Source organism: Vicugna pacos, chromosome 11 (assembly GCF_048564905.1).
Source record: "Vicugna pacos chromosome 11, VicPac4, whole genome shotgun sequence".
Classification (NCBI taxonomy): Eukaryota; Metazoa; Chordata; class Mammalia; order Artiodactyla; family Camelidae; genus Vicugna; species Vicugna pacos.
The window spans coordinates 67,692,057-67,716,195 of record NC_132997.1 but is presented as its reverse complement, the minus strand read 5'-3'; the positions used below and the strand labels follow the sequence as shown (position 1 = coordinate 67,716,195).

The 24,139-nt window shown below is 34.8% G+C and overlaps 2 protein-coding genes across 11 annotated transcripts in view; one reads left to right on the top strand and one right to left on the bottom strand.

Annotated features, from left to right (window-relative positions):
• Window positions 1-522: 522 nt before the first annotated feature.
• Window positions 523-21,397, bottom strand: LIPJ (lipase family member J). Of its 8 annotated transcripts, XR_012077477.1 has the most exons (11): window positions 21,305-21,397; window positions 21,101-21,212; window positions 20,263-20,383; window positions 14,685-14,883; window positions 13,763-13,872; window positions 12,153-12,289; window positions 11,628-11,774; window positions 9,165-9,297; window positions 5,902-5,973; window positions 4,358-4,429; window positions 3,338-3,412 (listed from the first exon to the last, which is right to left on the bottom strand). XR_012077477.1 is itself a non-coding variant. In XM_072971558.1 (10 exons), exons 2-10 carry the CDS (start codon window positions 21,203-21,205, stop codon window positions 566-568), a joined length of 1,002 nt encoding a protein of 333 aa, XP_072827659.1. In that variant the 5' UTR covers window positions 21,206-21,212; window positions 21,305-21,397; the 3' UTR covers window positions 523-565. The 8 variants fall into 8 exon arrangements, 7 of the variants coding, with proteins under 7 accessions (XP_072827659.1, XP_072827658.1, XP_072827657.1 ...); XM_072971558.1 differs by lacking the exons at window positions 3,338-3,412; window positions 9,165-9,297 and adding an exon at window positions 523-604; XM_072971553.1 differs by lacking the exon at window positions 9,165-9,297 and having other exon boundaries at window positions 2,992-3,412.
• Window positions 17,792-24,139, top strand: part of RNLS (renalase, FAD dependent amine oxidase) — a 247,841-nt gene continuing 241,493 nt past the window's right edge. For 2 of the 3 annotated variants that reach the window (XM_072971560.1, XM_072971562.1), the window contains exon 1: window positions 17,792-18,143. The gene's annotated coding sequence lies outside the window, so the exon portion shown is untranslated. The remainder of the gene's footprint in view (window positions 18,144-24,139) is intronic. The other variant, XM_072971561.1, reaches the window with a different exon arrangement.

The following is a 24,139-nucleotide window of genomic DNA, read 5'->3' as shown; positions in this document are numbered from 1 at the left end:
TTCTATTGTCTACTGAGCTAAAGCTCAGTCTCTCCATCTGTGCTGTGGGCATACCACTTGCTCTTTTGTTAAACCCCATGAAAAGGTAGATTAGACTGTACACTGAATTGAAGTCAGCTCACTTTCCCTTTCTGGGGAGAAGAGAGCAAGCACAGGTCAGGAAGCAGCAGGCAACCCCAGGTTATGAAGTTGGGAGGTAAAGGGTGGACTCTTCATCTTATTGCTCTTCTGCCCTCATATCCCCGAATAAACACAAAATATGCACCAGCTAACCAAAAGAGTTTTGAAATCACTGCCATCATCCTGGCCACCATGGATCCAGAAACAGTCCCACTGATATTTATGTCACAATGTACAGCCACCACCCCTTGGTGCAAAAAAAAAAAAAAAAAAAAGGCAGACCCAGAGGGACATCACACATGTATTGGGTCTCTGTCACAGTGAGGAACCCTTAGTCTTATTAAGGCGGCTGCTAACCAACCTGTCCAGTCTCTGCCCCTGAGAGAGACATTTTCTTTATCATACTGGTGAGGAACAAACCTGCCCTCTACCAAGGAGAGAGACTTTACCTCTGTCTTCTCAGGCTGTTTGGTCTAGGTACACCCTTGAAAAAAAAACAAAACTGATCTGAGACATGCAGAAATACCTTAGAGAACAGTCTCCCTACTTCCACCTTTAATATAGTACCTGAATCACCTAGAAGTCTTATTCAAACATGAATATTCCTGACATAGTAGATCCAGGGTGAGTCTAAAAATCTTCATTTCCAACAATTTCCCAGGTGACACTGATACTACTGGTCAGGAATTCCTACCTTGATAATAGTTGTAGATGAAAATTCAACTAATTATCAAGTTAAGAAGAAAAAGAGGGATTTATTCAAGCCACACTGAGGGTTATAACCTGGGAAGCAGATTCTCAGAAAGCTCTGAGAACTGTTCCGCCTGTTAGAAGTCAAAGGCACAGTTATACATTTTCGAGACAAAGGATAGTACATCAAAATGACACACTGATGTTTTATTCAAGTTCATCACAAATACTAGTTCAGGTACACACTTACAAAGCCAGCAGCAAGTCAACCATGACTGCCTACAGAGCCAGGAAAGAATGCTATTCTTTTAAGAAGCTACATTGCTAGCATTAGAAGAAAAGCATTGATCTTTAGAGTTGAGCAGATACTCTTAAATGGTATGTTTAAATTTCATTTTGCAGTTATTTGATGCTAGTACATAAACATACAACTTATTTTTGTATATTGACCTATCCTGAAACATTGCAAAATTTTAGGATTATTTCAAGCATCCTGAATGATTTGCTCTTTCTCCAGAGAGGATTTACTTTCACAGATGGCTAGGGTATTAGTATTCCCAAACTATCTTAGTATGTTGAAAATACATATGATTCAAAATAGAGCTATAGTTCCTGAAAGGGTGCTCAATTTCCACTTTGACTTTATTCCTAGGGTAGGGTACAGTTCATTGAGGTTCTAATCCAAAGCCTGAGGATGGAGGTTTACCAAAAACTTCCCATTGGTAGGCTAAATTGAATTTTTATTCTCTATTAGTTTTTTTCAGGCTTTATCATACTTCTGGAATGAGCAGGTGTTGCTAGGATATAAACATCTAAGATGCTAGGCACACTTCTCTGGGTTTCTTTTTCTGGACCCTGTAATTTTTCACTGCATAAAATTTTAGCTGTTGTCTTCAAATAAATGCTTTTTACATATTTCCAGGTCTGAATAACTTAGTCCACCATTACCCAAAACTTCTATTCTTTAAACTTCAACATAAGTAATTCTTCTAGATAATTATCCTAATACATTAGCCTTCTTTAAAGGATCATTTGAAAGCTTTGAAGTAACACATGCTATGTTACCATTCTTGAACTGTTTAAAAAGGTATCTTTAAATATGTATCCATTCTCAGTGTTCTGTTTTAGTACCAAGGGTTACCAAAGAAAGGAAGAACTTATCTTTAACAATGATCTTCAAAGTTATCATTTGCCTTCTCTTAGTTGCATTCACAGTAATGAATGCATGTATTTTATTTTTTCTTACTATTTATACATATTCCATTTATTTTTTATATAAAAAATTTAAAGTTCATAAGCATATGTCAAGTACAATTTAGCAACCTAAAAGCTGAACTTGACTTTCAATCTCCATTTTGTTTGAGGAAAAAATTTAATTTTCTAATTCAGTAAATTACAAATCGATTTTCTCAATCTTCATGTGGTAAATTCACACTCAATTTTAAACTTCCCCTTTTCAATCTTGCTCTCCTCAAGGATTACAAAAGACCAATGAAGTTAGGCATTATTCAGGAATTGGAAAGAAGAGGAGTTTGGCCTCCCCCAAAGCATAAATCCTTGCATGTGATTTTGAAGGCTACAGTATCCCTTCATTCCAAATCTCAAGCTCCTTCGCATCTTCCAGAAATCTGTTGAACATGTCTACACTCTTCTGATGTGTAGGACTCTTCAATCTTTCATTTACTATGCTGCAGTGCCTATTTTGCGAGGTCACCCTCAAGACTGACTGACCTAGAAATGCACTTCAATTGTTATTGCTCTTACACAGTAGGCTGGAAAAGGCAACTGTAGTCTCCCTAAGCTATTCATTCTGGGAAATGAGGATCCCATCCAGTCTCTATGACCTCCCTACTTCTGAAAATGACCTTAGGTGGGGCAGAAGGCAGCAACATTACACTGGCATCCAGGCTCTCTTCCTTCTTTCCTCCTCCAAAGTCCTTTACAAAGCTCAGAAAGTGTTTTTACTATTCATTAAGCATAGAGAAAAATTAGCTTTCATATCAGCAAGTATTCTTCTGAACTCTATTTTTTAGGATGTCATACATGCTCATGCTTCTTTGAAGAAAATAAAAACTTTTCCTCAAAAAGCCATCTCTTGCAATTGAAAATGTTTAAGATTATTTTTTCTGTTTTTAGTTATTTGTATTCTATTTAGAAACTTTACAGACTGCTTTGGCTGAGTTATAATCTTCCATTACCCCTGATATAATAAATGCCACTGATTTAATGAATTGAAAGCCTAGGGGCAATGCAAGAAAGAAAAAAAATCCAGACTTCATTTAAATAGCTGGAAAATATACAAAGTAAGAAAAAAATTGGATTTTAATAGAAATTATATAGATCCTTCAACAAAGAGTACCATGGTTCTTTACAGATTGCCTTGGATAATGTCAATGATTTCATGGTAAACTTGATGATATACATCTAATCCAAACAAAAAATCTATATGATTATAGTAAGAAATAGTTTTATGGTAAATATGGTTTCTGATTTCAGGAAGTAAAATTTTAACATCTTCAGGATCAGCCAACAAGTCACTTTCACCACTCCAAGTTGCAGTTGACACATTCATGTTTGCCACATTGTACAACGGGGAAGTTGTCTAAGTACGAAAAGTAAAAATAAGAGTTTTCACAGGGGATAATACATAGAAGGTGTTATTTACTAATTCTTTAAATGATAAATCGAAATAAAAATTTCAAATAAGCTTAATCTAAAATTATTATTAAGAAAGCAATGAGTATGAGAGAATAGTTATTATAATTTTTACCTAGAAATAAATCAGGTACAAATCAAAATTACAGAGTTTGTTCTGATTCAGAGTATTCAGACATTCCACACAGATCATTTCATTTTTATTTATAAACAATAAAGGTATTTTTTAAAATTTTCTATGGCTATATAACTGTCAATATCTGTATCAATAAATGATAAATATTGGTAGTCAAGGTCAAATTTGATTTTATTGAATTTGATCTTTCTATTTCACTTCAGAGTTTTACACAAGCAAACTACACCTGGCATGGAGTTTGGCTAAGGCAGAAAAGTATGACGGAAAAGCATAAATTCTGTAGTAGGTAGACTTGGGTTCCAGTACTTCAAGACTTTTGTCATCATACTCAGACAATTTTTACCACTTCTCATTAACTTCTACTTTTTTCCTAATTATTGTATGTATGTGTCTTATCTTCCCAAGCACAATAGTTTTACGGTCAAGAACTATATTACACCTTTTATGTCTTATTTAACCAAGCACAGAGCTATGTATATCATAAATAGTAATTTTCCTTTTGAGGGATGATGTATTATTCTATTGCTTGTCATTTTCTCTAGACTTATCCAAGGTATTTGTTGTTAAAATACACAGAACCCATGGAAAAGCCACTTTAGTTGAAAATGAAAATATGGATCCAAATCAACATGATCTTCATCTGCTGATCTTTCTCATTGTGTTACTGTATTCTTGGGCTCTTCAGATTCATCTTTACAGCAAAACAATCTCAACTGACCAGGGAGGTAGTTTTTAGTTTTATACATAATTATGTACCTGATTAAAATGAACCAAGTTCAGAACAGGACTGCCCCAGTCAAAAGCTTTCAAGTGACTAGAATTTAAAAGCTGAAAGAAAAATGGAAGAGTTAAGAATAAACTCATTTGTTCATTACAGTGGCAGCTGATACAAGTTAGGTATTCATTGCACAGAAGACCTCTTGGTACTAAGTCTGTCGATATTTGTGTGGGTGGGCTTCTGTGTTCTTTGCTTCCTTTACATTGGGTAAGAAATGGAAGAGCTAGGAGGTAGGGAGCAGGGGAATTAGCAGACTATAATTCTGCCATCTTCATATAAATGCACATCTCCCCAAAGGCTTTTACCTTATTAAAGGGGGCCTCTGTGTTTAGAGTAACATAAAGTCTCCCCTCAAATCCTCAGCTGCATCTAGACGTCAAAAGTGAGTGTCTAGGACTAAGTGCACTAGGATTAAGATAACACTTCCCTCAACATCCTTGCTTCAAAACACAAGGCTCAAGAGCACATCCCACATGCTGTACACTGATGTATACCATAAGCAAGGAACAGTGCAGGGCACACAGTAGGTACCTAATAAATACTGTTCCAGTGTATGAATAAATACGAAGGTTGCTTAGACTTCCCTGGTCTAGCTATTACCAGAAATAAAATAAACCTAAAGATAAGCTATAATAAAATTTTAAATTATTTACCTCAAAACAATTACTTAGCAAACATAAACACTTTAAATGAGTAAGCCCTTAACCAATATACTAATAAAACTTTAAATATATCTAGTATTTACTAACTTTAAAGAACACTCATAATCATCATATTTAATTCTCATAATATTTTTGTTAGGTCAGAGAATTATTATCAATTTTACTTTTAAAATTAAAAAAAACTGAATTCATAAAGATGAAATGATCTGGCTCAATGTCACACTGCCAGTAAGGTTCAGAGAAAAAAATTCAATATCTGGTATTTCCATCTCAAGCATAGTGTTCTCTCTGTGATATTATCCTGGCTCTCAATATTAAGATGATATTCACACTGGATTTTTTTTTCTTCATCAATATTTACTCAACAAATATTCCTGAGTATCTACTAAATGCCAAGAACTCTTAGCCTTGCAAACAGAAAAGTGGACAAAACTTGCTCATGGTAATCATGGAGTTCCCAATTTAACACAGGAGAAAATGTAGTCTAGTAAAAGAGTAGGCACTGAGAGACTTGTGCTCTAGTCTTAGTTATCTGTAAAGAATTAGTTTTAAATATTTGGGCAAGTCAAACGATGGGCATGGCCTAAATGACCTCTAGTCTACTGTTCTGAATTAACATTTTCTTATTTGTAAAACAGAAAGTAATTATATTGCTCTGATAATTGCTTACATTTAGAGGATCTAATAAGTTATAATATTAACACATACTATAAACTTTAAAGAATTATACAAATATGTAATAACTTCATTTTACCCTTTTAAATTTATTATTCTATGGCAATGGCATGAAACCTAGAATGATGAGATAAACTGTGAGTAGTATGAATAAAATTTTATCAAGTACATTTTAAAATTTATACCTGACTCCAGTGGAGCATATTTTGAACAGATGTTCCTGCTGGGTTCTGTGACATATAGACATCCATACGGCTCTGAGAGGTTAAAAATTATTTTTATCCTTAGTCCAAGAACAGAAAACAATCTTTGATATTTAGTAAACTAAATAATTTCAAGGAAATTTAATTTCTAATAAATAACATTAATAAAACAAAATCATATTTAAATTAAGTACATAAATGTACTTTATTAAATGTATAATTTTTACATTAATGGGGAAGCTATTACTGGCTTTCTAAGTTATGTGGTCCATTACTCTATACTGAAAACAATCAGAAGTGATATAACACACACACATACACTCACTCAAACACACACACTTTTTGAAAGCACTAAAGAACTGAGAAGATAGAAAGAAATTAACAGGACAAATGGAAGAAAAAACCCCAAAGAACTGCAAGAGAAAAGCGAAATACTGGAGCCACTTTTTTCTTAAGTTTATTTGCCAATCTCAGAAGATTTGAAATTTCATTTTAAGAACTTAGCTAGCTAAGGAAAGCAAATAATCAGTCCAGGGCTTGCCAAGGGCAGTTAAGAAATTTAAAAAGAAACTCTTTCCATGATAAACTGGAGTCTCAAAGTTCTACACAACTCAAAGTGAAGTTGAATCAGAAATATAGCAGTGCTCATGTCAATCTGTAATCTAGGTTTGCATTGCCTGCATACTCTCTGAGAACCTCAGTAAACAAGACATACAATGTCAATTAATAATGTCGATGTAATCCCCACCCAAATCTCAGCACATTATTTTAAGGGTATTGACAAACTGCTTTCAAAGCTTGTATGGAGAGGCAAAAGACCCCAAACAGCCAACACAATGTTGAAGGGGAAGAACAAAATTGGAGGACTGATTTGACACAAACTAAAGACTTACTATAAAGCTACAGCAATCAAGACTGTGTGGTATTAGTGAAAGAATAGACAAATGGATCAATAGACCAGAAAAGAAAGCCCAGAAATGGACCTCTATAAATATAGTCAACTGATCTTCGACAAAGGAGCAATGGCAGTGAAACAGAAAAATTATAGTCTCTTCAACAAATAATATTGAAAAAACTGGACATCCACATGCAGAAATAATAATAATAATCTAGACACAGACCTTATAACTTTCACAAAAGTTATCTCAAAATGGATTACAGGCCTAAATGTGAAATACAAAACTATAAAATTTCTAAAAAATAGCATTGGAAAAAACCTAAATGACCATGGGTGTGGCAATGAATTTTTAGATACAACACCAAAGGCACAACCCATGAAAGAAATAATTGATAAGCTGGACTTCATTAAAATTAATAATTGAAAATAAAAAATAAAACATATAAATTAAAAACATTAAATTAAAAACTGCTACTCTGTAAAACAGAGTAGTATCAAGAGACTTAGCAGATAGGCCTCACACTGGGAGAAAATATTTGCAGAAGACACATCTGATAAAGGATTGTTATCCAAAATACACAAGAAATTTTCAAACTCAATAATAAGAAAACAAACAATCAGATTTAAAAATGAGCCAAAGACATTAACAGGCACCTCACCTAAGAAGATAAAAAGATGGCAAATAAGCATATGAAAAGGTGTCCCACATCATATGTCAACAGGGAAATGCAATGTAAAACAATGATGAGATACCACTGCATACTTGCTGAAATGACAAAAATCCAATTCATCTGTTGATGGACACTTGGTTGCTTCCATATCTTAGCAATTGTAAATAATGCTGCTATGAACATTGGGGTGCAAATATCTTTTCAAATTAGAGTTTCCATTTTCTTTGCATATGTACCCAGGAGTGGAATTTCTGGGTCAAATGGTAGTTCTATTTTTAGTTTTTTGAGAAACCTCCATATTGTTTTCCACAGTGGCTGTGCCAATTTACCATCCCACAACAATGCATGAGTGTTCCCTTTTCTCCACATCCTCGCCAACATGTGTTATTTGTGTTCTTTTGGTTAATAGTCATTCTACAGGTGTGAGGTGATAACTCATTGTGGTTTTGATTTGCATTTTCCTGATGATTAGCAATGTTGAGCATCTTTTCACGTGCCCATTGGCCATCTGCATTTCCTCTTTGGAAAAATGTCTATTCAGTTCTTCTGCCCATTTTTTAATTGAGTTTTTTTTTAATGTTGAGTTATATAAGCTTACATATGTTGGAAATTAACTCCTTATCAGCCATATCATTTCTACAAATTCAATGCACTCCTTATCAAAATACCAATGACATTTCTCAGAGAACTAGAACAAATAATTTTAAAATTTGTACAGAAACACAAAAGACCCCAAATAGTCAAAATAATCCTGAGAAAGAAGAACAGAGCTAGAAGGATCACATTTCCTCACTTCAGACTATACTACAAAGGTACAGTAATCAAAACAGTATGGTACTAGCACAAAAACAGACACATAGATCAATGGAACAGAATAGAGCACAGCAATAAACTCATGCACTTACAGTCAACTAACAAGTAACAAAGGAGGCAAGAATATACAATGGAGAAAAGACAGTATCTTTAGTGAGTTGTGCTGAGAAAACTAGACAACTACATGTAAAAGAATGAAATTAGAACATTCTCTAACATCATACACAAAAATAAACTCAAAATAGATTAAAGACCTAAATGTAAGATGAAATACCATAAAACTCCTAGAGGAAAGCATAGACAGAACACTCTTTGACATAAATCATAGCAATATTTTTTTAGATCCGGCTTCTAAAACAAAGGAAATAAAAGCAAAAATAAACAAATGGGACCTAATTAAGCTTAAAGCTTTTTGCGCAGCAAAGGAAATCACAGACAAAATGAAAAGACAATCTACTGAATGGGAGAAAATATTTTCAATAATTACTTTAAATATCAATGGACTACATGCTTGGGTCAAAAGACAGACTGGCTGATTGGATAAAATCCACCTGTTTTGCTGGTATATAGGAAAGTAACTGATTTTTATATATTAACCTTGTATCCTGCAACCTTGCCATAATTGCCTACTAGCTCCAGGAATATTTTATTTTTTATTCTTCGAGATATTCTACATAGATGATCATGTCATCTGAGAACAAAGACAATTTTATATCTTCCTTCCTCATCTGTATTCTTTTTTATTTCCATGTCTTGCCTTGTTACATTAGCAAGGACTATCTTTATGATATTGAAAAGGAGTGGTGAGAGGGAACATCCTGACCTTGTACCTGTTCTTATTGGTAAAGCTTCAAGTTTCTCACCATTAATTATGATGTTAACTGTAGTTTTATTGTAGATATTCTTTATCAAGTTCAGGAAGTTTCTCTCTATTCCTAGTTTACTGAGACTTTTTATCATGAATGTGTGTTGGGTTTTGTCAAATGCTTCTTCTACCTGTATGGATAAAATCACATGATTTTTCTTTTTAAGCCTGTTGATGTGACAGATTACATTAATTTACTTTTGAATGTTCACCTAGCCTTGCATAACTGGGATTTCCCCCGTATATTTTTCAAAATAAACTTTCTAGTTGTTTTTGCTCAGAGGACAGTTTAAGACTCTGTTACGCACTCATGCCCAGAAGTAAAATTCTCATAATGTATTTGTAATTGTTATGTCACCTCTTTTAAGGTTTTTGCCATCTGGCTACCTGGGGGCTTAAGAGAAAATATCTTTTTTTTTCCCTTTGCAATTCACAGTACTTGGAACTGGTAAAAGTAAAGTTCTGACACAATAGTTTAAAATGAACTTTATAAAATTTTTTAACAGAAACATTCTACAATTTAAACTCCTAGGTATTCATAGGATCTTAATTCTTCCTTGGGCTTGAAATAAGCTTCAAATATAATGTTTATCCTGAATGGCATATTCCAGATGTTCCTTCCATTAGAGGTCACCACTATTTATCCTAATGTGAGTCAGGAGCATACTCAACCCAAAACACTTAGCCCTACTCATTTTTCTGAATGAAGAAGTTTACCTGCTTTCATAAATATCTATGAGTAATCTCAGATGTTTACCAGAGTCTCTACTTCAACTTTATCAGAGGTAGTAAGGAGGAATTCATTCCCTAAGGGGACTCAAATCATAACCACATACCCTTGATAACTGTACTCCAATATCTCAGGCTTATTTCTCCTTATAAGGGTTAGAATGAATTTTTGTAAACCATCACAGAATTACTAGAAGCAGACAAAGTCAAAATTTTGGGTTGTTTGATGATATGTTTTCCAAGTTATACTGGTGAGAGTTTTTGCTACCTGTTCCTTCTTGCAGGATAGCTTCCTTTCAGTTTTCTTACTTGATTTTCTATGCCTGAGTGACATTGGCCTGATTCTATGTACTGCCTGTTTGCAAACTGCAAGATTCTCTTTCAGTTTTTCATACTTCAGGAAAGAAATTCCAAGTCAGACCCTATCTTCCCCAAAGATCTTGATAGGCTCGAGAAGACTGAACTGAACTGAACTGTACTATCACTCTTATCGTTCCCACACATATGGTGAGTGAAATTTTTCCACTTCAGACTATCCCCAATTCTAGAGAAGTTAGTACACAACCATATTACAACCTATAACACTGTCAACTTTTGTTCCAGAATGGAGACCCACAAATTTAAGGGCTAAGAAACCAGAATAGAAGCTTTCCTAATAGTTTATAAAAAAAGAGTTCACAAAGACACTATAATCACAGAAAATACAGCAACAGCCAAATACACTACCCCAAACATAGAATAAATGAATATGGTAAAATTATATTTATGATTCTTCCAGTCATTCCATGGTACCTTTATGACACTAGATGGACAGAAGAACATGAAAAGTCTTTTTTTTTTTACCTTTTATGGCAGAAAGTACACTGCTCATATCTTGACGGGAAAAGGGGAGAGGACTGGGTTCATTTCTTCTGCTATGAAGTATTTCTTTCAAATTTATGTAACTGTCTATGTTATATAGATAAAGCCCTCTGAGACTGGGGTAAGATCTTCTTGAGGTTGAATAAAATCAACATATCCTTGTGGTGTGAAAACGCGTTTGGGAATTAAGAGAACACCTCTTTTTCTTTGAATGAATAAATTAGTTCTCATTGAGAACTTTCTTAAAAGGTCCAGGTATAAGAACCAACCAACTAGTCCAAATGCCACAATTGCTTCCGCCAAATCTTAATGTGCTGAAAAAAATCTTAGAATGAATGCCTACATCTTTAAGAGTATCTGTACACAATCAATACAAATGGCCTTGGCAATGGTAACTGGAGCACCAAAACAGCTTTACACTCCAGTATTCTGATGAATGCCAGAAGCATGTAAGATAACTGGCAGGTACCAATTCTAATTATGGAAGGATCAACAAGTAAGGAAAGGAGTGTTAGGAACCAGGAAATAAGAGGAGGAGTTACAGAAAACAAGTGAATAAAAGACGACTCAAATACATGAATCCTCAGGAAGCTAACAAACAACAGCAGAGACTAATAAAGATACGTATCACTGTAGTGGCTCTCTGTTCCTTACAGAGATCAAGACAAATATGAAACCCAAATAATCCCAGCAGGCTAATACAAGTTAGTTTCACAATGTTGGTATAGTCACAAAATCAGAAAGGCTAAGAATCTACCTATAAATATAAATGGATAAATCATAAAATGATATACAAGGCATAAAATAAGCACTATTAAGAGCTGCTTTCTAAAAATTGACAAAATATATCTCAAATGCAACTTGTTCTCACCATATTTAAGTTCTTCTGGTCATATCCAGATATCATAAATAAGATATCATGACAAATTTTACCAAAAATCTTTAGTGGACACAGCTGAGAGCCAACAAATCTTTTAAATGAGGTATTAGGTAGGAAGTCTTTGTTGCCAGAAAAAGCCTGTAAAATAAATTCACTGTATTCATATTTGGAAAACTAAAATTATTAATCCAAAACTGATGTGGTATGTTCACTATATTTACAACCAAATGCATTATCTCACAGTTTAAAACATTTAAATTGAGGGACAGAACTTGGGACCAGGATGTAGACATAGTTCGATTAATGGATTTTCTATTACAATGAGATGTCCAAAGGTATCATGAGTAAAATTCTATCCCTCTGTAGAAACGAGGCAAGAATCCAGTGCAGATGAAATCAAAAACTTCAATTCGTACACGTGCCTGTACAAAACACAGCCAAGAGCTTTCATTGTTGAAAGCACAGAATTATTATCATTTTGGGTTATCAACCACAAAAAGGAAAGGGATAACATACCTTGATCACCGACTTCCAATTGTATGCCATTTTAATCAAAGGGCTTTTTGAGTATTTAATGGAAAAAACTGGCGCGAAGGCAAAAAAGATTTTGATTCTTCCAGCTATTATCGGTATTGTGGAAAATGTTATGAAGGCTGAAATAAAATAAAATATAAATGAACTATTATTAAGCAATTACGAGCATGTAAGAAATGACATCATGGTGAATAAGAGTAAGCCCTGAACAATTAATTTACATATTCATTTCTTAATTCATTTATCAAACATTAACTCATCACCCAATTTGAGACAAGCATATTGATCACAACATAATGCTGATTATTAGGACCAAAAACAAATGCGTAGATCATAAATGAGGATAATTCAGCAATAAATTCGTCTAATAACACCACAGTATAAAAATCAGAAACAATATTATACATTTGTATAACTGGCAATGGTGAAAATGAGGTAAGCGAATTTTTCAGTTAGATGAATCTTACATTTTAGGTCAGAAATTCAGTAAATGTCGAATTGTTTTCATACTTATTTTTAATAAGAATTTTCCTTATCTTCTTGTAAAGTGGATACTAAACACTACTTTATTGATAATTCAGAGTCATTATTATGACAAATAGTAGTTTTTTTCTTTTTCACAACCTATCAAACTATCTACCTGCACACCTTCTCTATTTTTACTGGTTCTTTTTTGTCCTGGGTTCTGAGAAATCAAAGAAGTAAAGAATTGTATATCATACTATAAGTCAATTAGCTCTGGCATAGCACCCATTTTTTTTCTTATTTAATTATTTTCTAGGACTCCTGGTTCCAGATAACTGAACAGCTGATGATAATTTGGACTAAAAGTCATAATAAACATCAGAGAAAAAGATCTATGAGAAATGGGATGAGACTGTTATTCAACACATTTTCTCTGGTATAAAGTAGACTATTCCTATAAGAAAATGATACTCTTCAGCCTAGAAAAGACTCATTTAATACTGGTTCCTATTATAAAACGGACTTTTCTACTTCCAAAATAGAAAGATTAAGAGTGAACAGGTTTACAATACCATTGAAGAGAATTATGTTAGGTCTCAGGGTTTTTTTTTTTTTCCTGAATGTGAAGTTGTTATGATGCATTAGAACAGAAGCATTAGTACTGTGAGGTAATGAAAGTTCTTTTCCTGTCGTCTTTAAATAGAGAAAGGTTTTCTTCATATTTGTGCATTTCTTAAGTTTAATCTTCTCTAAATGCAAAAACATAAATATCCTTTTAAAGTTTTTCACTCATAGAGCCCTATGATTCATTTTTAAAATAAAAATAATTATGAAATTTCTATTTGTGGAATAAGTGACAGTAATGACCTCACTGTGAACTTACGATGAATATCCAACTTTTACATAATTGGAAACAAACAAAACCTTGTTTTTACAGTCAATTCTTTGTGGCTAGAGAAAACTATGTAGAATTAAAGCAAGATGTAAGCTTCCAGGGCACTGCTATGCGATTTTTGTCTCACAGTGCTTTGTTTCACTTACAGGTCTGGAAGCTTACCTACATCCTTAAGAAGGAAAAATTGTAAAGAGTAATTAAGTAATAGTAGAGGTGATCTTTCTAGCCATACCAATGGTAGTGCCTTGTGAATGGCCGACATAAAATATTTCCTCTTGTTGCGTTTGCTTCACAATGAAATCAATGGAGGCTGGAAGGTCATATTTAGCCATCTCATCAAAACTGTAAGAGAAAAAGGAAAATAAGTTCAGACATAGAAAACAAACTTGTGGTTGCAGGGTCGGGGAAAGGGGAGGGAAGGGATAAATTGGGAGTTCAAGAACTGCAGACTAACCACTATATATAAAATAGATAAACAACAAGTTTATATGATATAGATAGGGAACTATATTTAATATCTTGTAGTGACCTATATTGATAAGGAATATGAAAATGAATATATGTATGTATATGTATGACTGAACTACTATGCTGTACACCAGAAATTGATTGATACAACACTGTAAACTGGCTATACTTCAATGAAAAAAAAAAGAAAAAGGAAAATAAAAATGCACTTTCTACTCATGCTATATTAACATTTGAAGATAATGAATAGGTAAATATTAAAAACATTTTTCAATTCACTTTGTGTATTATCAATAAGTTATGTAGTATAATGTGGCTACTGAATAGAGACTTGTGTGAGAAGACAAAGTCAAGAAAATAAAGTAGCCACGACCCAGTGTTATAAAGAGGGTGTTTGTATATTTTAAATACAGTGAAGCAGACTAAGCATATAGGTTACAGAGTGAAAGAACAGTTAAAGGAAGGGTGGGGCAGTCAATAAAAGTTACCACTGAAAAGTGAGAAACAAGCTCAAAATCAAAGAAGCACTCTTTAATTTCCAAGGCAAAATTTATGTATATATATTTTGATGATCTACTGAAAGCCCTGAGTTGAGAAAAAAGACATATATTACTTTATTTCATTCAAAAAGAAAAAAAGTGTTCAATACACTTATAAAATGAAACATTACTTGATTTTCTTTGTACCTGAAAGCCCAGAATTCTTTGGAATTTGTTTCTAGGTACAAGTGTTTCCTGGACCAGGTAGTCCCTCTGCTGTTCCCCATCCACACATCATAACCGGCATCTGCCAGAAGGAAGCCTAGGCTACTGTTAGGAAGATTGGAAATCCAGCTGCTGGCAGATGTGAGCAAACCATGTTGCAAGTATACAACAAGCCTCTGAGCTGGAAAAAAAATGCAGAAAATTTAGTTTTAAATGTTGTGGTGTCTACATGAGTACCTCACCTCAAAGTCAATCTCCTAAGACATGACAATTTGAAGATTTTTTAAACCACATAAACAGGGCAAATTATAACATTTAATCCCATTATATATGAGAATTGTTTAACACAGTTCACTAATGAATTTCTTTCAAATGACCAAAAAGGCAATTCGGTCATGTTATACTTAAATATAGAAATTTTAAGGATATAGAATATTCAAATATCTAATAGTAATCTGGGCACTCATATACATTTTAAATAATGTATTACATAAAATATATTTCCTATGATTTTCATTTCATAAAATAATTTTACAATCACATTTTTCACAGGTGTATTCAACATAGGTGTCATCTTTAGAACCACTGTTTTAATCACCAGAGTTCCCAGAGCCCTAATTTATACTTTCAGGCTTTTGAGAAGCAACACCTTTTGAATAACATAGGATGTGCTCACTAGTAACTTGATTTTAAGTCCTAAATTGCCGTTGACACACAATCCACATCATTATTATCTACTGTAGTGATGCTGTTGTTGTCCTGTATACATCCCACTAATTAGGCTGATGCTCCTGTTCTCCAGCTGTTGTGTTGGCTGCCGACTGTACACAGCTGCTCTTTCTCTGGGGATGCACTCTTGGCATTATTGGCTAAATGGGAGCTCCCACATTGGGGATGGAAGGGGACAACCTACACTTTGACCAACTGACACAAGGTACAGAAGGATGACTCCCATGCTTCAAGGTCAGACCAACTCTGATGTATTTCATGTTCTCTATCTATCCAAGGGGGCCCGGCTGAAGCTGGATTCCAGTTGAGACCACATCTTCGCTTAACTCCTTCTTCTGCTCTCTTCTGTTTCCTCTGTCACCTTTTCCCCCGAGATTCCCTCAATAAACCACGTGCACTCAAATCCCTGTCACAGACTCTCCTTCTGGGGAACTTGGCCTGAGCTACTACCAAAAGTGATCAAGGAAGCAGACATTTAAAGATGAGATTATGGAGTTGGACTACTTGCTGGTTTGCTGGCAATGAGGATCACATCATTGATTGTAGGTGGAGTACTGAAAGAACCTTGAATGTTGTGGTACTCCAATGGCTAAAATATTCACATATGATACAGGAAAGGGATGACTGCCTTATACAGTATCTCTGACAAAGAAGTACAGCAAAAATATTATAATGAGGTATGGGGAGTTGGGTAGCTATTGCTGCGTGTCAACGATAATCTGAAGAGAGAAAAATTATAGGCTCAGAGCAATCAATCACCAATTCAAAGTAAAGAGTGAATGAAAGTGGTAAGACCTCCTTGGCATCACATAAAACCCTCATCTTCTATAGCCAGAAGGCTAACTGAGGTGAAAATCTTGGTCAGGACCTAATTGTAAGAACAACAGAACTTCAGGAGGGTTGAATTTTCAGCCATGGGAAGAACCCATACTATATTTCAGGGTCTTGATAGGGAAGTAGGACTTTAGGACCTGAGATGAAAATATTTGGGTAGAAGAGCTTCAGAAACTTGAGTCTCAGATTTCCCTGAACTCAGTGGGGCTACAGAAGTGACCCACTCCTCTTTGTTAGAGGATAATGTTCCCCTGACTTAGATGCCTTTCAGAACAAAGATTCCCCTTCCTCAAGATCCACATCAATCTCCTCCTGGGTACAGAATCAGTAACTATGATTGAGTTCCAATATGGCTTGACTGAAAAAGTACTGCACCTGCTGAAGGAAAGGAGAAATTATACACAAAAGAGCTACAAAATCTAGCTAATAGTTATGTAACAGCAGGAACTGAGAGAGAATGCTTGGGTGTTGGATCAAAGCAGGAAATTATATATATATATTCCTGGGTAAGGGGGAGTTTATTCATATGAAAGTGCACTCCTATGACAGGATTTAACACACTGGCACAATGGTTCCAGAGGTCAGTCAGTCCTGACATTCTGCTGAGATTTCCTCGAAGCTTAGAAAATTCCAGAATTGCAACAGCAGATTATGCAAGAAAGAAAAAAAAAGGGCTTAGATGAAGATATACTAAATCTATTAAATAAGACCAGAACACTCACCATCTGATTAATGTGTCTTGGGAGAGCCTGGAGGAAATTCCATTTATCAACTTGCAAAAAGACTCTGGTGAGGACACCAGCAGGATTTGAAATCTTAGAAGTGAAGAGCTTACGCTTCCATTTTGGAAGAAGTATCATTCCTACTTTTAAAATGAATTACGTTCAAATTCATAACTTTAAGAAAACTTACCAGAAAGCTGATATCACAGAGCAAAAATCTGGTCCCAAATCTGAGGAAAGACAGGTGCTTGCAGGGAGACAGAAGACATAAGAACCCCCTTATGGGAGAGACACAATCAGAATAGTTCAGGTTGAATAAGTGAAGATAGTGAAGACCAAGTATAGTGTCCAAGGTCAGCATGAAGCCTCTGGATGCAGTATAAATTGAGAACATCCATACTCTTCTGAAAGTTCTTTGCAATGAACCCTACATGAACCTCAAATAAAATATTGGAGTCTTATGTAAGAGTCCACTGTGGTGCAGACTTGTGAAAGGGAACGAGAGCTATGCAAGAGGGTATGAAACTCTCCTCCAACCCTTTCTCCTATCTGCCCTCTAGAACAATATTCAATCTGTGTGCAGGGGAGGTGGATGGGATAGGATGGGATAGTGTACTACAGAGAGTACATTAACTAACCAAGGGCATAGGATAACTCAACAAATAGATGTCAGCCAGACACTGTTTTTAGCTGCCCCAGTGCTGTGCAATGAGCTCATAAAATAAGCAGTCATAATGGTAAAGATGTAGGTGACACACTGGCCCATCATTATGGGCCCCCTCATGAAGGCAGATCTAGCTACTATCAAGGCAGTATGTCTGGCCTGCCAGCAAAAGAGACCTCCCATGGTACCATCCCTCAAGGAAACCAAACCAGTCACTTGGAAAGAAGCCGGGTGTACCAGACCCTTTCTCTCCTGGAAAAGGCAAGAATTTATTATGGCTAGGACTGCTACACATTTCTGCTATGATTTGTCTTTTCTTCCACGTAGGACCCCTTCATAACATTACTTTGAATCAAGGGATCCACTTCCGGTCAAAGAAGGTCCATTCAAACCACTGATCCTACCCCATAACTACCATCAAGCCAGCTTGAAAGAACAATGAAACAATACCTTAAGGGCTCAGTGGAGATGCCAGTTGGGAGATGATATTCTGTAAGTATGGGTGCTATCCTTCACGATTCAATACACATCTTAAAGAAATGGCCATAATATGTTGCTGATTCCCCTAACTAGTAGAATACATAAGTATGAGAAAAAAGGGATGGGATTAGAGGTGGTCCCACTCACTGCCACTCCTAGTGGCACTTACTTAGGGATTCACACATTTTGTCCTCACAGTTTTAAGCTCTGTAGATCTAGAGGCACTTGTTCCCAGAGGAAAACACTTCCACTGTGGCACCAGGAAACATCGTAATAAACTTAAAGCTCTATCTGCTACGTGGTTACTTTGGGCTCCTCATGATAGAAGACGGGGAGGCAAAGAAAGGAATTACTATACTGGCCCTGAGATCAGGAGTATTGGCTTTGATTAACATGGGGAGGAAGGGCTATTGATACATAATGACAACAGGGAAAAATATATTTTGTATCCAGGTAATATACAGGGGCATCTTTCGGTACTTCCATGCTTTCTTATAACTGTAAATGTACAAGTATGACAACTATGACCTGTTATGGACATAGTAGTCCTTACGGATAAAGGCCTGGCTTACCATATTAGGGAAGATAGCTGAGAGGAAGGGGAATCTACAGTGGATGGTAGAGGTGGGAATTTATGAGTACTAGATACAGCATTAGGATCAGATATAATAGCAGACATCCTAATTTGTTCCCCCTAACCTTCATCTTGTAAGTTTTCCTACAAATCCTGATCTACTAGAATCCTTGAAAAGCTGTACCTGGATGAAATAAACTTAATGTGAAAAACAAGTGGGGTTTGAGTAGTGTAAGGGGTACACTCTATTTGATTATTTTGGTGCCCCACCTGGATTTCCTTTATTAAGCAGCTGAATTATTGTTCCTAGCTTTTGTGACTTGCTTTTCAAGGGTTCACTATTGTCCCTTTCTCTGTGGAACTGCCTCCAGACAAATGGGAATTGCCTCAGCCAGGAGATTATACTTCCTTCTATGGGTAGCCTTCAGCAGTGACTAACTGATATGGGAATACAAAAACGCTAGCTCCTTATCTTCAAATGGGACCACTTCTGTAGCGCAATTCATATATCCATGAACTCCTCTGAGGTCACATTTTAGCTACACTTTCTTAGTTGAGACACATCCTTCTTTAGCTCCTTCCTCTGCCTTCCCGTGATTTCCACATTATTTTCTCATGGAAGTATTTCAATCAATAAATCACATGCACATAAATCTCTGTCTCAGGCCCCGCTTCTAGAGAACTCAAAAGCACTTACTATATTTTAAAATTATCTTTAGATCTTTTATTACAGTATTTGAAAAATTAGGTCATACCCTGAGGAATGATTACTATAATTATGTCAAATCTATGTTAACATTTTCTGCTCAGTAGATGTGACCTCTATAAGGATCCAAAATTGACTGAGATTGTACCAAATTAATGTCTTCTCTGAAATGTACTTTAATGTTCAAAATGAGGACTTGATAGGGTGTCCTAAAATATGAGAAACATTCTTTTCAGGGAGAAAATCTAAGGAGAAAGAAAAAGAAAAACCTGAATTTTATTTGAACAATTAGATGAATAAGCAAAAGTAATTTGTTACATACTCTGCTAGTAAGTGTCATATCTAGAATTCTAACCCTAGTGACAAATTCTAGTGCATTTTTTTGCACCTCATTCTGCTGATAGTAGTGTATCTATTGTTAGAATAAAGAGCCATGAGGCTGCTACCAAATGATCTCTTTCCTATTGCTAGAGGAGAGAGCCGTAAAGACAAAGGGAATTTTTACCAGCCCTGCTTCAAACCTACAGAACAATGTTACTATGTTTCAGAGCATTTTTCACCCCTCATTAAACAAAGAAAATTCTAGAAAATCAACATGTATGAGTAAAGTGATCCACAAAGAAAACTTGGAAGAAGCAATCTGTGTTCCACCATACTTTAAAATCCCTCTGTGAACAGGAAGCTAGTGTAGATTGGGACTCTTCATGAGGCATGTAGAGAGACGTATGAGAAGTTAACTGTTCACTTAAACTTCAAATCCTTTTCTTGTCCTAAACTCACTGAGAAGACATAAAAAAGTTGAGGACTTCAAACCCCAGATATTCACCAATTTATCTTGAATTGAATATTACCTGAACTGTTATCACTGTTTGTCTTTCCATAAGGAATTCTATAAAGGCCAAGGATATAACCATCTTCAGTTGTAATGTCATACTCTTCATCTGGGTAGCCCCAGTAGGAAATGATTTGGCTCTAGGTAAAGAAAGAGCAAGCCTTTACAAATAAAATTGTTGGTCAATTAGTGTAACCTGATCAATCTAACCTAATTATGTAATAATGAACCTTCATATTCTCTCTCAGCCTCATGCCTGTATATTTTTATTTTCATTAATTCACTGATTACTTCAGTAATAAACATTTATAGAACATCTACTAATTATCAGTCTTATATACTAGGGATTCATAGGTAAAACAAACAAACAAAATCCCTGCCCTCTAGGACGTATCTCTAAAACCAACCCATTAATTTTTTTTTCTAACTACTAATCACTCATACTTTTACCTACTCACCCACCTACAATTTAAAAATATATATGTTTATCCATAAATGTTTGCATGTCTATGCATATAGCTAAGCTTATATCTGAAATTTGTTATATATGTGCACGTATAGAAGAGAGAAATATATCCATGCAGGTAGATATATATCTATATCTATATCTATATCTATATCTATATCTATATCTATATCTATATCTATATATATTTCCATTACAGGGACAGAATAAAGCTGAAAGGGAAACCTTGGGCTTATAGAAGAGTAGATGGGGAATATCAGTTGGCCCATATCAAAATATGACTGCAGATACATAAATTTGACTGTAGATTTGTTAAAATATAAACCCTCAAAATTGAAGAGTAGCATTCCTGTTATTTTAGCAGCTTAGCATGTGTTTCTTAGAAACTTACAATATTCATATTTTCTTCAGGGTTCATAGATCTTCGATTTCGATAGGCACCATGAGTGGTTCCAAAAATTAGGATGAAAGACAACATCTTGAAAAGATACCACATTTGGGATCTAAAAATAAAAGGGAATGTTAATACTATTAAAACTGCAGCAATTAATGCTACTTGACTGTTTAAATAATTCTGGGAGGTAGGAAATACTACCATTCCAGATGTCAAAATAAAGGCTCTGAAAAATTAAATAACTTGTCTAAGGATACACTATGTATAACTGGCAGTCAGGATTCAGATTCAGGCCAGCTTCATTCCAAAATCCAAAACTGGATTCTAGTTACCAGGGATACTGTATTGAACATGACAATGTTTCTTACCTCTTGATGCTTACATTCTAATAAAATAAAAACACTAAATAAATAATATATAGTTAAACAAGTAAAAAAGCAAGGTAACTTCTAAAGGTGATTAAGCGATATGAAGAAAATAAAACAGTTTAATGGAAAAGAGAGTCACTGAGTGGCTGTTTAGGTCAAGTGGTTAGGGAAGGCCTCTTTTAGGTAACTTTTAAGCTGGACTTGAATGATCAGAAGAAGTCAGTCTTGCAGAGATCAGGAACAGAAAAGAAGTCAAGGGTAAAGTTCAAGGTGACCAGGAAGAGTAAATATAAGTACATCTGTCCCAGGTATTTTAAAATTCTACTTTCTCTATGTCATCTAGTCGTTCCCACCTCTCCCCAAAAGATACACTAGTGCCAGTAATGAACCATGGACTCACATCATCAAAAGATAAGAAAATCATCAAATCACAAGGGAAGAAACTTGAAGAACAAAAAAAAGATCTGAAAAGAACTATAACAATAACCAGAAAACAAGTAACAAAATGGCAATAAGAATATACCTATCACTTTAAATGTCAATGGACTAAATGCTACAATCAAAAAACACTGGGCAGCTGACTGAATGAAAAGTAAGACCCATCTACATATTGCTTACAAGAGGTTCACTTCAAAGCTAAAGACATACACAGACTGAAAGTGAGGGGATATAAAAAGATATTTCATGCAAATGAAAATGACAAGAAAGCAAGGGTAGCAATATTTATATCAGACAAAATAATCTCTAAAACAAAGAAGGACATTATATAATGATAAAGGGATCAATATGTGAAGAACAAACAATACTTATTATCATATATGCACCTGAAGGAGGAGCACATAATATTTAAATTAAGCAAACAGCAGCAGATAGAAAGTGAGATACTGACAATAATACAATAATAGTAGAGAATTTTAACACCCTACTTACATCAATGGACCAATCATCTAGACAGAAAATCAGTAAGGCAATAGTGCACTTAAATGACACAACTGACCAGAGGGACTTAACTGATATTTAGAGGACATTACATCACTAGCAGAGTACACATTCTTTTCAAGTGGACATGGAAGGTCCTCCAGGATAGACCCCATGGTAGGTCACAAAACAAGCCTCAACAAATTTAAGAGGATAGAAATGATATAAAGCACTTTTTCTAACCAAAATGGTATGAAACTAGAAATTAATTACAGGAAAAATAAATGGAAAAACACAAATACATGGAGATTAAATAACATGCTATTGAAAATAACAATGGGTCAAATAAAAAGTGAAAGAGGGAATCAGAAAATACTTTAAGACAAATAAAAAATGGAAGCACAACTTTCCAAAATCTGTGGGATACAGCAAAAGCAGTTCTAAGAGGGAAGTTCATACCCATACAGACCTACCTCGAGAAAGAAGAAAAATCTCAAACAAACAAGATTAACCTACCATCTAAGGAACTCAAAAAAGAAGAACAAATAGAGCCCAGAGACAGGAGAAGGAAGGAAATAATAAAGATTGGAGAGGAAGTAAATAAAACACAGACAAAAGGAAAAAAAGGTAGAAAAGATCAATGAAACAGAGCTATTTAAAAAAAAAAAGATACAGAAATTTGACAAACCTTTAATTGGGCTCATCAAGGAAAAAAAGAGAGAGGACCCAAATAAATAAAATAAGAAATTAAAGTGGAGAAATAACTGATATCACAGAAGTTAAAAAAATCACAAGAGAATATCATGACCAGTTATTTGCCAACAAATTGCACAAGCTAGAAGAAATGGAGAAATTTCTAGAAACATAAATCTTCCAAGACTAAATTAGAAAGAAATAGACAATCTGAACAGACAGATCACTAGAAGTGAAATTGAGTTAGTAACAAAAGAACTCCCAGCAAACAAAAGTCCAGGACCGGACAGCTTCAAAGGGGAATTCTACCAAATATATAAGCAAGAGCTAATACCTAACCTTTCAAATCTGTTCGCCAAAACTGAAGAGAATGGAACACTCCCGATTTCATTCTATGAGGCCACCATTACCCTGATACCAAAACCAAAGACACTACAAAAAAGAGAACATTACAGGCCAATATCTCTGGTAAATATGGATACAAAAATCCTCAACAAAATATTAGCAAGTGGAATTCAACAATATATGAAAAGTACCATATACCATGATCAAGTGGGATTTATTTCATATATGCAAGAATGGTTCAAGATCTGCAAATCAGTTAATGTGATACACCACAATAACAAAAAGATAAAATTTACGTGATCATCTCAGTAGACCTAGAAAAAAGCATTTGACAAAATTCAACATCCATTCATGATAAAAACTCTTATCAAAGTTGGTAAAGAGGTCATTTATATCACACCCAGCTAACATCACATTAACACTAAAAAGCTAAAAGATTTTCCTCTAAAGTCAGGAACAAAACAAGGATGTTCACTCTTACCACTTAAAAATACATAGCATTGGAAATCCTAGCCACAGCAATCATATAAGAAATATAAATAAAAAACATCCAATTTGGAAGGGAAAAGGCAAAAATGACACTATCTGCAGATGACATGATATTCTATCTAGGGAACCCTAACACCTTCATCAAAAAACTATTAAAACTAATAAATGAATTCAGCAAAATTGCAGGATACAAGATTACTGTGAAGACATCTGCTTTCCTATA